This window comes from Rhinolophus ferrumequinum, chromosome 2, assembly GCF_004115265.2.
Source record: "Rhinolophus ferrumequinum isolate MPI-CBG mRhiFer1 chromosome 2, mRhiFer1_v1.p, whole genome shotgun sequence".
In the NCBI taxonomy this organism is placed as follows: domain Eukaryota; kingdom Metazoa; phylum Chordata; class Mammalia; order Chiroptera; family Rhinolophidae; genus Rhinolophus; species Rhinolophus ferrumequinum.
Genome location: NC_046285.1, coordinates 53,501,663 through 53,514,349, shown reverse-complemented (window position 1 = coordinate 53,514,349; position 12,687 = coordinate 53,501,663). Strand labels below are relative to the sequence as shown.

Genomic DNA, 12,687 nt, shown 5'->3' with positions numbered 1-12,687 from the left:
TACATTACAGATGTGGGAGCCCATTGCAAAATGTAAAGTGCTAAACAGATGTTGGCTGTTGAGGATTTATGATTTAAATTGTAAAGATACAGTATGAGGAAACAGGTTTATTTTATATAGTGTTACAAGATGCCTTACAGGTTGGGTCAGAAAAGCTTCTATTAGCAAATACTAACTGGTAATGGGATTAGTGTCTTCTTTCTAAAGAAATATTCTGCAACAGTGCTGAATATTTGAAGTTCCCATCAAATCTGAAGTTCCCATGTTAGTCACTGTTTTGAACAAAGTCATTTAGGAATTCTGTTAAAATGTAGAACCTAAATGTTTAAATTCCATTAAGGATTTTAAAATAAATATTAAGAAAATTACAAATAGAAAAAACAGAGAATACCTAATTTTGGAAGAGAAAATATTTATAAGCAAAACAGGAAACCCAGAAAGCACAAAGAAAAGAGAAATATATTGGACTAGACACATTTGTAATATCTGACAAAAGTCAAGGTGAAGAAAAAAAAGACAGACTAAAAAAATAAAACTTTCACATGTATGATAGATGTAAAGAGGCAGTAAATAGAAAGAAAAATGCAAATCTTTATCATACAAAGAAAAATGAATCTCTTTCCACCACTAATCAGGGAAATATAAATTAAAACATTAATGAAACACAATTTAAAAAAAAATATTAGATTGAAAAAAAATTAAATATCAATATATAACACCAAATGTGGGTGAGGATCTAGGGAAATGAATACTCTAATATGTTGCTGATAGGAGAATAAACTTAATTTGGGGAAATAATATCACAGTATCTATTAGTACCCAAAAAATATACTTTTTTTTTTTTTACAGAAACTTGGCTTTTGGCTACTTTGTTAAAAAAAAAAATTCAAATACTAATATGTGAGGACAAACCTATATTGTAGTTATGTTTAATTCAACATATTTGGGGTGGTAAAATTGGAGAGGAACCCATTATTTTCCATAAATAAGATAATGATTGAGTAAATTATGATATGGTACCAGGGAATACCACATCCTTATTTTAAACATGATTTAGAATTATTCGATTACTTGGTGGATGTCCATTTTATATATTATAAAGTAAAAAATGCAAGTTCCAGATTAATGTTCATAGTAAGATCCTGCTTTAAAAAACAAATTAATAAATACATAAATGAGTGTCCATATGAACTTGTATTTCCATGCATCTTATAGAGTAAAAAGAGTGAAAAAATATGTTCAACTGATTAGATAGATAGATAGATAGATAGATAGATAGATAGATAGATAGATAGAAGATAGATAGATAGATAGATGATAGATAGATAGATAGATGATAGATAGATAGATAGATAGATAGATAGATAGATAGATGGAAGATAGAAGATAGATAGATAGATAGGTGTATTTGGGATCTTAGTACTTGAATTTTTCCTTTGGTAGGTTCTCCTAAAGCAATAACTCTTAAACCTTTAGCACACATAACAATCATCTGTTAGGAAATAGTTAAAAAATGCAAGTTCCTGTGATTTTCCTGGATAGTTTGATTTAATATGTCAAGAGTTCAGGAATATCGAGTAATTCTGTCACTGAAACATGGCCCTCTAGAATACAGAATCAAACCTAATTTTTTTCCTACAAACCTTCCCATAACTCCCACACAGGAATTTCTAGATTTCTTTTGGTTTTCATTAAAGAAAGGTATACCTGAGTTCCAAATGTAGAAATGGACATTGTAAAAGCATTTTGAAAGAGAGATTGAAATTTGTCATAAATACAGAGGTGGGAAATGTAGGACAAAGACAGTATTTAAGATGGGAAACTATGTGGAAACATTCTAGGGGGCATAATGGATCAAGTGGTAATATCACATTTACTTGGGATTCATTGATCGTAAGCAAGAGAAACTAGTTAAGCTGGTTTGTGCAGTAAATGAGAATTTGTGAGGATGCAGGAATGTCTTATGAACCTAAGATGGGAAGTGCAGCCAGATCTCTAAACGGCTCCAAACAGGAACAGGAAACGCCATGAGGCGCAGGTTACTTCTCTGTCTCTGCTGGATTGCACATTGCTCATATCTGTGTCTCACTGTATACTTGGTTCATTCTCTTGCTCTCTTTCTCTGCAGAAGTTTTTTCTCTAATTGTCCACATACAGGGATGAAGGGTAGCCACCCTTGTCCTAGCTATGCATCATTTCTCAGATCACGTTCCAAACAGAGCATGACCAGCAGCTTCAAGCCCTTATTCTATGATCCCAGGTGAAAAGATATGTTGACATCATTCCTGTTGCTGGATTGGATTCCACTGGATCAAGTGTCATTGGTACCAACTAATCGTGCCAGTGGAGGGAGAGAGCCATATGGAACAAACTAGTTGCAGGCTGCCACAGCTCTGGGCGCTCCCAATTCTCAGAGAAGAGGATTTGGGTGCAGGGGAGAGAGCACTTGCTCCAAAATATGTGCACTTCATTCCATATCTGTCAGAATAGAAGGCTGGACAGAGTAACACAAGTTCCTGGGTCCAGCCCTGGTGAAGTCCCTCTGTATTTTATGTCCTTGGGTTTCATGAGCTACTGCTGCATATTTATAATAAATGTCCCTTTTGTGATTGCAGTAGTTTAAATTGATTTCTATTATGGGTACAAATCCTGACTGAGTAGTTTTTCTGGATAGTCCGACACCTAATAAAGTCTTACAGGAGTTGACTCAAGTCTGGAACATATGCTCCTGGTTTCTAGTGGCCAGAAAGTTTCCTATTATTGTTTTAAAGTTTTCGAGTGCTCTTACTTGCATTCCTTATTGGGGACCCTGGCAAAACTGATAAACCGCTACAAAGGTGGTACCTAAAGAAATAGAGTTTAGCCTCCACCTTTTACAGCTGAGGAAAATGAGCACAGGGAGGAGAAGAGAATCCGCAGAGTCACACAATGAATGAGTCAGTGGTCATTAGAAGCCCTGTCCCAGGAGGTTCCCATGCTACCTCCTTGTTCAAGTTATGTATAGAGCTCCTCCCTTCAATCTCTGTGTCCCTTCCATTGTTCCATTTGCTTACTTTCCTCATTCCAGAAATAATAATAAAAACAGCAATAGCAATGATAACAAGAACTAACCTTTGGTGAGTGTCCACAATATACCAGGAACATCAACACTTCAAAGTCATTGTTTCATGTAATTCTCTCAATTCTAACATAAAACACACACACACACACTCACACACACACACACACTCACACACACACACACACCTTATAGCTGAGAGAATTGATTACTAAAGTGTCAAGTAACAAATAATATCAAATAACACAAATAAGAGTGGTAAGGAGGGAATTTTCAACTTGACTAGATAAGATCTCTCTGTCAAAAGTCCTCAGAGTGTTCTGTATTTTTCCTCAGAACACTGATATGGTTTGTGATGATATATTCAGGTGAGGGTATGTAGATCACCTTCTTCCCAGTGGAATGAAGCACATGGCGGGGAGAGCTGTATTCACTGATGTTTGACTTAAGCCAGAAAGCATATAAGTGGCTTGCAAGTATCAAATTAGTTAACCTATTAAAGCAAAGATTTCTCAAAAACCAGAAACTAGAAATTCGATTTGGGTGCTTCACAGTGCATACCTTTATCAAGTGACAAAGGTGAAAGTTTGGGACACTATAATTTCCTACTGTGGCTGAGCAGAATATGTCCGATTTTTTACTGTCCTGGTGTCTATTTTCATGTTTTTGCTCAAATGCCCAGAGTTCACCAGGACAGCCTGACTTGACAGCCAGACAAAAAGGATTTGCCACCATCAAAGGGAGGTGACTGGTCCCTGTTAATATTTTTATGATTTAAATTAGTTCATGAAGAAAAACACTCAGGCACTCACTTTTTTAAAAAGGAAATAAACAACAGAAACAAGCAAACAAATAAATAAAACAAAGCCTTTCTACTCCTCACTCAAAGTATCTTCATTCATCTAACCTTTCAATTTTAGGTCCTATTTTCTAACTCTTTAAATATATATTGCCTTTCTTTCATTTCTCATCAAACACTTCATAACTCACATTTATAGGATCTAGCACCAGATAAAAAGCCAATATTAGACCTAATGTTTGTTGAGTGGCTGACGTAGAGTCGGAATGTCTCTTTCAGTTAGGCTTGTTTAAACACCTCCACGTCTGCCTTACTGACGTATACCCAGAGTTTACTGAGAACTAGAATTCATCTCTCCCCTCACACTTATGTTTGACTTCATCCCCAGCTATGGTGCTACTTTGGAAAGGTCATTCTGCTAAAGAAATATTGCACATGAAGTAGAATTTCATTTTATGAGCAGCCAGAATTCCTGACTCTGTCACACACCTACTTTATGATCTGGAACAAGCTCCCTGTATTTCAGTTTCCTCTTCTCTTGATGAAGACTGAAGCTTGACAGTAGATGGTTTCAATAGTTCGATAGAATTGACAGGCTGACACAAACACCATTGTTCACCATATCTAAAAAGCTAATTCTACAGTCAAGTTTTCAAAAAGATACAACAAATACAGTTAGACACCCTTTTGGGCTTGCCTCATGATTCAGTGTGATGAATATAAAGCAAAGTAGTAGAACACTTTATAGGAAGACGCTCTGGGAATCTGAGACTTAGAGGAACTGTTGAGTTATAAGTAACATTGAGCTAAATACCATTTCAGAATGTGTTGTTACGTCATTTATAAGACTGAGTTTTTTAGAAAGGAAGATTTTAAATGGCTATACGATGAACAATGATGGTAAGAGAGAGGGAAAGCTCATAAACTGTGAACTTGCTATTACCCACGAGAAAGGTTTGCATTTATACAGGAGTCTAGGAGTTAGAAGGACAGCCTACGAGAGGCCTAGGAGTAATGTGAAGCTCTCAAAAACCACGTTCTGATTAAGAATGTGCATGCATGAAAAACAGATAAAGCATTTAGTGACAACTAAATTGGAGTCCACAATGGCAGAACACTTAATCACAAGGCAAAATAGCATATCTTGCAACATGAAGGAACATAGATCGAAATACCAAGTTAGAAGAACTCAAAGAAAGAGGGTTTGGAGGCAAATGAAAGCATGTGGGCACTGCCATTTCCTGCTGCCAGCTGGTCCAACCAAGGTCCATGGAGGATGTTGACATAGATATTAGTAAAGGGAAGATCTCTCTCTTCATCTGAGATTATGGGCCCTGAAGGAAATATATGTCTGAGACTGCTATAGCCATCTTTACTATTATATGGAGAGTCTCTATCTGGGTGTAAAGTACACATGTGGTAAAGTATTATTTCTTAAACCATAATTTCTAAAAAAAATGATCATATACTTGAATGTTGGGGCAATATCACATTACTATTAAAAAATTCATAAGCGCCTGCTCTCAAGTTCAGTAGTATTTACTGAAACACAGACAGATAACAAAGAGTTTGCAGAGTAGCATCAGTCCACAGACCATACTTTGAGTAGCCCTCTGGTAAAGCAGGGTTCAAAGAAAAAGAGAAACAGATTCCTAATCATTGTTTGAGTACTGTACCTGGATCCATCTATGCCCAAAGTAAAAATGACCCTGAAATATCTTATATGAGTCGCTTAATTTAGCTCAAGTTGGATTTCTAGCATTGCAAATTGAAAGAGTCTTGACTAAATAAAACACATGGTTAAGATGCTGCCACTCATTCTCCTTAAACTATGGCTGGCATCGTTAATCCATCACAACCTTCTTCCCCATCATATTCAGGCACACCTTCAGAGTCCTTCTAGATATAGTACTCAGTGAAGCCTTCAGTCGATAATCAGAGTTAGCAAAAACATTTAAATCTACCTAGTATGCCTGAAGGCCTCTTCCTGAGATCCCATATCTCTTAAGCCCTTGCTTTTTTCTTTGTTATGACATATGTTTAACAAAGCAACTCTTGGCTGTCAATGAAAATTCCATAGGTTTTGCTTCTTATGCAGCCAGAAACTAAATAGAATCCAACAGTGGTTTTATCTCTTACCTGTCGCAAATCATACACACTTAAGACGATGGAGATAACCGACAAGATGATGATGGCCACAGAGTATTCTATGTAACCTTGAGACAGCCACAAAGTTAGGGTAAAGGCTTGGAACATATAAAATGGATTTAAAACCTGCAGGTACAAAAATAGCATTTAGATCACTGGCATGGACCTTAGTAGCAGTCAAGAAGATGCCATTTCTTTTAGAATGGCATTTCCCCTTTTTTCTTCACAACATGCAACAATGTCTAATATTTAAGAATGCACTTAGAACGCCATTAATTTTGGTGGAGACAACGTCAAGCACATAGAATGTGATATGGTGGAAGCAAAATTATTTAAGTATTCAGAGCCATGGCCACACATTGATGATTCTTATTCATTTTGAATATTCAAAAATATTGTACCAATAACAAAATCCAACAATTGACCTTTTCAAATAGATTTACCCATAATGAAAGAGAAATATGCTTCAGTCTCTTTTCAAAACAAACTTTAATCAAAACAACTTTGACCATTTTTATTGCAGGTTTTGGTTTTGTTTTTCCATGCAATCCCATGCTACAGATTTAGTCAAGTTGTGCAATGAAAATTAGAGATTCTTCAATCTTATATCATAGGTCTTAGCAAGATTCTCTGAGAGCCAGTCAAATCAGCATAGGCCTTCCTTTGAACAAGGAAGAATAGTGAAGAGAAATGTCTTACCTACGTCTGCAGTGAAAATCGCGGGCAGACTGTATTGCCAGCCCTAAAGCTGGTCATCCACGCAAGTATATTTTGGTAATACCTTCAACTTTTTCTGTTCCTTCACTTCCCCATGTTGGTCCTGCTGACTTCACTATTAATAATGATAACAGAAGGCAACCTGAGGGGGCAGAGCTAGAGGTCACCTGACCTACACAGGTAGCGAAAAATAAAGAGCCCATCTGAGCAAAGCAAGGATCCTGATAATTATAAAATAGATGAAATAGTACCTAAAACCAGTGCTGTCCTTACCTCTACTTTCTAGAATTTTCTAATGTATTAAATGAACTTCTAGTTTAGTCTTACAAATGAAGTCACATTTGGTTAATAAGCTAATGGGCCGTATCTTAAGAGTTTCTTAAACCCTTAGATATATTTTGTACATTAAAAAAGCTTTTGTTCCTCAACATTTCTTATTATTTCCATTACACCATGCTTTTCTTACAAATTATAGCTCTTCTGTTTGCTTGGCATAAAATGCTCTAATTGTATATTATACATTAATGTTAACACGATTTTCAGTTTATACAAACTCGGTAGAAAATTGGTTATATACTTCTTATAGAAGAAATACCATCATAATTAATGTAGTTCTCTTACTCAATATTCTTTTGAAATCAAATGTGGAAAAAATAGTTTTACTTGCTTTTTTTCTGCTAAAGGCCTGGTAAATGGGTACCAGAAAACACTAGCATGCCTTTCAAAATAGACCAAATTGATACCTAGGAGAGTAGAGTCTTTGGCAATTTGAAAATGTACTTAAATAAGAAGTCTGAAAAGCAGCCTGCTTTTCCATAGTGGCAGAGGCTGTGCCTATGTGGGGACATGGAGTATAGGGGAAATCTCTGTGCCTTCCACTTAATTTTGCTGTGTACCTAAGGGGAAAAAAGCCTAATAAAAAATGTACTATATAAAAGATATGACCATGTTCAAAAATAAAATGACCATCGTTGTAAATTAGAAATCGTCATAGAGATGCTACAGCATAGGGCATATAGTCAATAACATCGTGATAACTATGTATTGTGTCAGGTGAGTAATAGACTTATTGGGATGACCACTTTGTGAGGCATGTAAACATGTAATCTCTGTTGTTCTGTACACCTGAAACTAATATAATATTGTATGTCAATGGTAATTGAAAAACACATTTTAAAAAGAAAGCAATAGACTAGGAACATGCAGCATTCAGTGAGGACTAACGTGCTCAGCCTGCCAGGTTCCAGACAAGGACAAGACAGAGACAGCTAGAAGCACAGTTCTTGTGGGAGTCAGATAGAAAGTGCCCCATACGTGGCAGAGGACAAAACCCAAGCTTGCAGAGGAAAACAGGAGAAGCGGTGGGGTTGTCCTGCCCAAGAGCAGAGGCTGAGAAAAGTCACAACAAGCAGTGGTTCATCAGTGGAGGGTGGAATAGGAGAGAACAGAGCCTGTGGTGTAACTGTGAATTTAGCCACGCCCCAGGCTGGCTCATGGCCTGCATCTAACAGACCCCCAAGGGGTGGCGCTCAAGCTTCCATTAGAGGCCCTAGTTCTAAACTGGAGACCCAAAAAGATCAGTAACAGGCAAATGCAGAACCATTAGAGAGGGAGAGGGAGCACAGAAAGAAAGAGAAAACTGGAGGGGGGTACAATCCCACTTACAGTGAGTTTACCAAAAAGATAAAATAAAATTACTTCAAAGCACACAAGAAAATGCTTTCTAACAGAACAAAACAAAAACCTACTAACAAAGGAAGAAGCCATTCTCAAGAAAATGGAAATAATAGAGCAATATTAAAAGACCAACATAATGTGCTTAAAATCCTCAAAGATATCATGGAAACCATAATATTGCCCCACCACCACCCCCACAACTACCATCAGCAAAACAAAGAAATAGGAGACTATGAAACAGGACTCTTTCCTCACACTGAGAAGAGATTTTAAAGTGGATTTGAATTCAAAACAAATGGCTATTGAAAAGGACCAGTTAGAAATCCTGGAACAAAAATATATATTTATTATTAAAATTCCATTGACTCTATTCCCTATGCTGTACTCCATATCCCATGACTATATATATACATATTAAATTATAGTTGACATACAATATTATTCAGCTTCAGCTTCAGGCGTACAGTGCAGTGGTCAAGCATGCAACAACAATCATAAAATATTATATATATAATAAGTACATATATATATTAAAATATTTTTTTCAAAGGCAACCTCAATAGATAAGAAAAGCATAGACTTACGGCAAAGAGGGAATAACAAAAAGAAGTTACATGCATCACAGATTCTGTTCACATCAAAGTACCTGTGTATTGCTTAAGATTTCTCTGAGTAGTAGAAAGTGAAAAGTAAAGGATGGGAGTTTTTGTTTTGTTTTTTTCAAAAAGAAAAACAAATAGTCAGTTACCTGTTTAGTAAGCAGCTTCCATATGGGTTGGATTTCAACCTCAATGGCATTGGGCCCGCACACTAATCTTCTGTAGGAGATTGATCACCTATTAATGTCATACCTACAAACTCATTAATAAGTGAATACAGGCCAAACTAAGTAGAACTCATTTCTCCACCCTTTAGGAATTTTGTGCTTTCAATAAAAAATTAATAAGCAAATCCTAAAATACCAATATATGTTAAAAATGAGTCAGTGTATGATAAACAAAGCTGTTATGTTGATCTGGTTAAAAATACCTTAAGTACAGTACAACTCAAGAGTCAAAATGAAGTTTGAAAGGCATTTTGAGTTATTTTTAAAATAATTTGTACTCTAAGAGCAGCTAAAAAGACACAGATACGAAGGAAGCTGTTCCTGGAGTGTTCAGGCATTCTGCATGGCCCTTAATACTGGAGATCACTCTGTCTTACCTTGGTATCTGCAGCACCTAGGACAGGCCCTCAGTACATGAACTGAACGAATACATGCATGAACAAGCCTAGAAGATCATATTTGGTCTTCATAGCTCACACCTTATAAATCCACACATATGCACATTACAAAAAAGAAGCCCTCATATTTGCACAACATTTAAAACTGTACGAAGTTCTTACAAAAGGTTCTCTCATTTGATCTTCACAATAGTCCAAGGAAAGGGCTAACATCCCCATTTTGCCAAAAGGAAAAACCCTTCAGTGCACACGTTTTGCCAAAGGTGCACAAAGTTAATACTAACCATGACAATGTCACTTTTAAGCAGAGATAACAGTGTCAGAAACTGCATTTAGCCTTTTATATACATCATCTCCTTTACTCATCACATTACCCCTATGAGATTTCTTATTACTGTTTTTATTGTAAAGACAATTTGAAGTTCAGAAAAACTAAGTAATTGTTTCCAGTCTGAGCTAGAAAGAAGCAGAGCCAGGCTTCACACACCATGTGAAACTCCATTTCTCACTCTGTCACTGTAAGTACCAGCGGAGAAAATCGGCAGGATGGATCTTTGATCTAAGGTATAACAAGGAGTGAGCCCAAGTTTGTCTGACTTTTAAGCCATGATTTTCCAAGTACAATTATTACTTACAGTGGTCAGAGAGAACTCAAACCATGGTCTTCTGACTCCGTGTTGTGAAAACACTGAGGTTCAGGGATGTGCTGCTGTTTGACTTCACAAGTCCCTAAACCTCACACTGGGAAGAGATCATAACTCATGTCACCTTGGTGCTAGGGATTCTCTTACAGAATCCGTGGAAAAATAGCCTGCTGTTAACCAGAATCCTGAAGTTGGTCATTCTCTCTCTCTCTCTCTCTCTCTCTCTCTCTCTCTCTCTCTCTCTCTCTCTCTCTCTCTCCCCCTCTCTCTCTCTCCCCCTCTCTCTCTCTCCCCCTCTCTCCTTAGAGTGCCCTTCCCACATTCTTCACTTTGTAACTGGTTTCTGAGCCTTTGAGAGCCAAATCTGACAATAGAGCCTAGTGGTTTAAAAAAAAAAAAAAATGAGATTTAAGAGACCAGGATTGAATATAGCTAAGCCTAGAACCGGTTTTCCCCATATTTTTGCATGGCTCACTCCCCTGTTTCATTCAGGGTCTAATACATACAGAAATAACACTTCCTTATTGGAGCCTTCACTAATAATTCTGTTTAAAATAGCCACCCCTACCCCCAACTCGGATTCCTTTATCTCCTTAACCGCTCTCATTTTTTTAAAAAGAACGTTTGATAATCTAAAAATTACATTTTATTTTTTTAAATGTTAATAAGCATGCAAACAATAGGTTGTAACTTCCACTATAAGCTTCTAGAGGACACTGACAGATCCTGAATTAGGCCTAAAACAGGGCCTAATACAGTTAATGCATTTGAGAATTATTTGTTGAATGAATGAATAGATGAATGAAAAGTGAGCCTTGGTTCCTTATCGATGAAATGGGCTTGATAATACATGCCTAATAAAATTGCTATCAGTAACATATGAGATAAATATGTAACGCATTTAATACAGGTGCCTGACATGTGACAAATTCTCAATAAATTGCAGCTATCTCTGAAGGGTTCCGTACTCCAGCAGACACAGTTAACTCTATTTTTCTCTCCTCCAAACAACCTTTCTTTTCTTAGTAACAGCATGCACCTCCTTGAATTGTTACATATAGGTACCTGTCTTTCTCCTCAAATTTCCTAGGCCCTCTTTAATGGCAAGGATGGAGCTCTTCCAACATTGGTTTTCTAGCATCTAGGGGCACAGTGTCTAACGCAAAGACTGTTCCCTAAATATTGGCCTTAATCGATGAGGACATGTGTACCCAGGTCTAGAAGAGTCTCTCCCCTAACGAGGCTGAAAACCCAGTTTACAGAACTACAACAGTACACAAGCCGTGGAAAATCAGTTCAGAAAGGAGCAAGCCACGTGCCAGATGCGCTTCTGCTTTCCCTGTGTGGTGAGAAGCTTTCTGACGTTACCAGCGAGGGGAGGAGCTCAGCGTCCGTGACCACTGGGACCCAGAGGCTTAATACTTGCCTGTCGATTATCCTCTTTAGGGCTCCTCTGGGCCATGTTTGAATCACAGCCACATGCCCCTTGCTGCTTCATCTTTTCCGCTATCTCTTGCCAAAAAAAATATGGTGTGTTTAGGGATTGTGTACTCATTTAAGTCTCAGCGCAAGCCAAGAGGAACTTTCAGGGACATTGGCCAATGGCTGAGCAACCAGAAGGAACATGACACTTGAAGCGGGGTCCCTGAGGAAAGTTCCAAGGAACAGTGCGGATTACATGCTCTGATTTTAAAAATCTGATGAGTTGGCAGGGAAAAGGGGCCCTACGAGTTATTCTAGATGGCTTCATAAGACTAAATAAATAGGCTGAATAAAACTTAGTAGGCTTGTCTAATATTCAGAACTATTCATTATGGAAATAGTTGCTTTGGAGGTAGAAGGATCCTCCCCAAAAGAGACTGAAGAATTTTTAACAGGGAAGTGGTGGAGAGAATTTCTGCACTGACTCTGAGCTGGATTTAAAGGATCACCAATGTTTCCTGCAACTAGTGAATCTACTGGAATGTATTTATTTCTTAAAAACCAAACGTAAATGACTAGGAACACTTTCTTTTGGGAATTGCCTATTTCTTTTTCAGTCTGATTATTCACTCATTCGTTTCTCAATTTATTCACCAAGTAATTGTTGAGAATATGTTCCATGCTAGGCACTTTAGGCTCCAGAGGGGGAAGACAAGAATGGTACTCAAGGAGGCAGGAAGACGGTGCCAGAATCACTGCTGAGCTTTTCCAGACTACACATGACCGTTCTGCTTCCATTCTGATACCCCACCAATAGAGAGAGAGACTTGTAGTTTTCCAAACAGTTAATGGAAAGCCAAGGAATCTGACATGACCTGCTTCTGAAACCTGGAATTTTTAGGGAGTAGACCTACAGAGTTTTAAAAAGTCCCCGGGGATTTCTGTTAGTCAATCCCTCACTCCCCTGACCCTCCTGCGGTATAAATGAAAGGAGATCC

At 37.5% G+C, this 12,687-nt stretch overlaps 1 protein-coding gene across 1 annotated transcript in view; it reads right to left on the bottom strand.

The window, feature by feature from the left end:
• ATP13A5 (ATPase 13A5) overlaps positions 1-12,687 on the bottom strand; it is a 103,274-nt gene that overhangs the window by 70,130 nt on the left and 20,457 nt on the right. Inside the window, exons 6-7 of the mRNA XM_033131583.1 lie at positions 9,148-9,217; positions 5,997-6,131 (exon numbers count right to left, since the gene is read on the bottom strand). Coding sequence (XP_032987474.1) covers positions 5,997-6,131; positions 9,148-9,217 — 205 coding nt within the window. The remainder of the gene's footprint in view (positions 1-5,996; positions 6,132-9,147; positions 9,218-12,687) is intronic.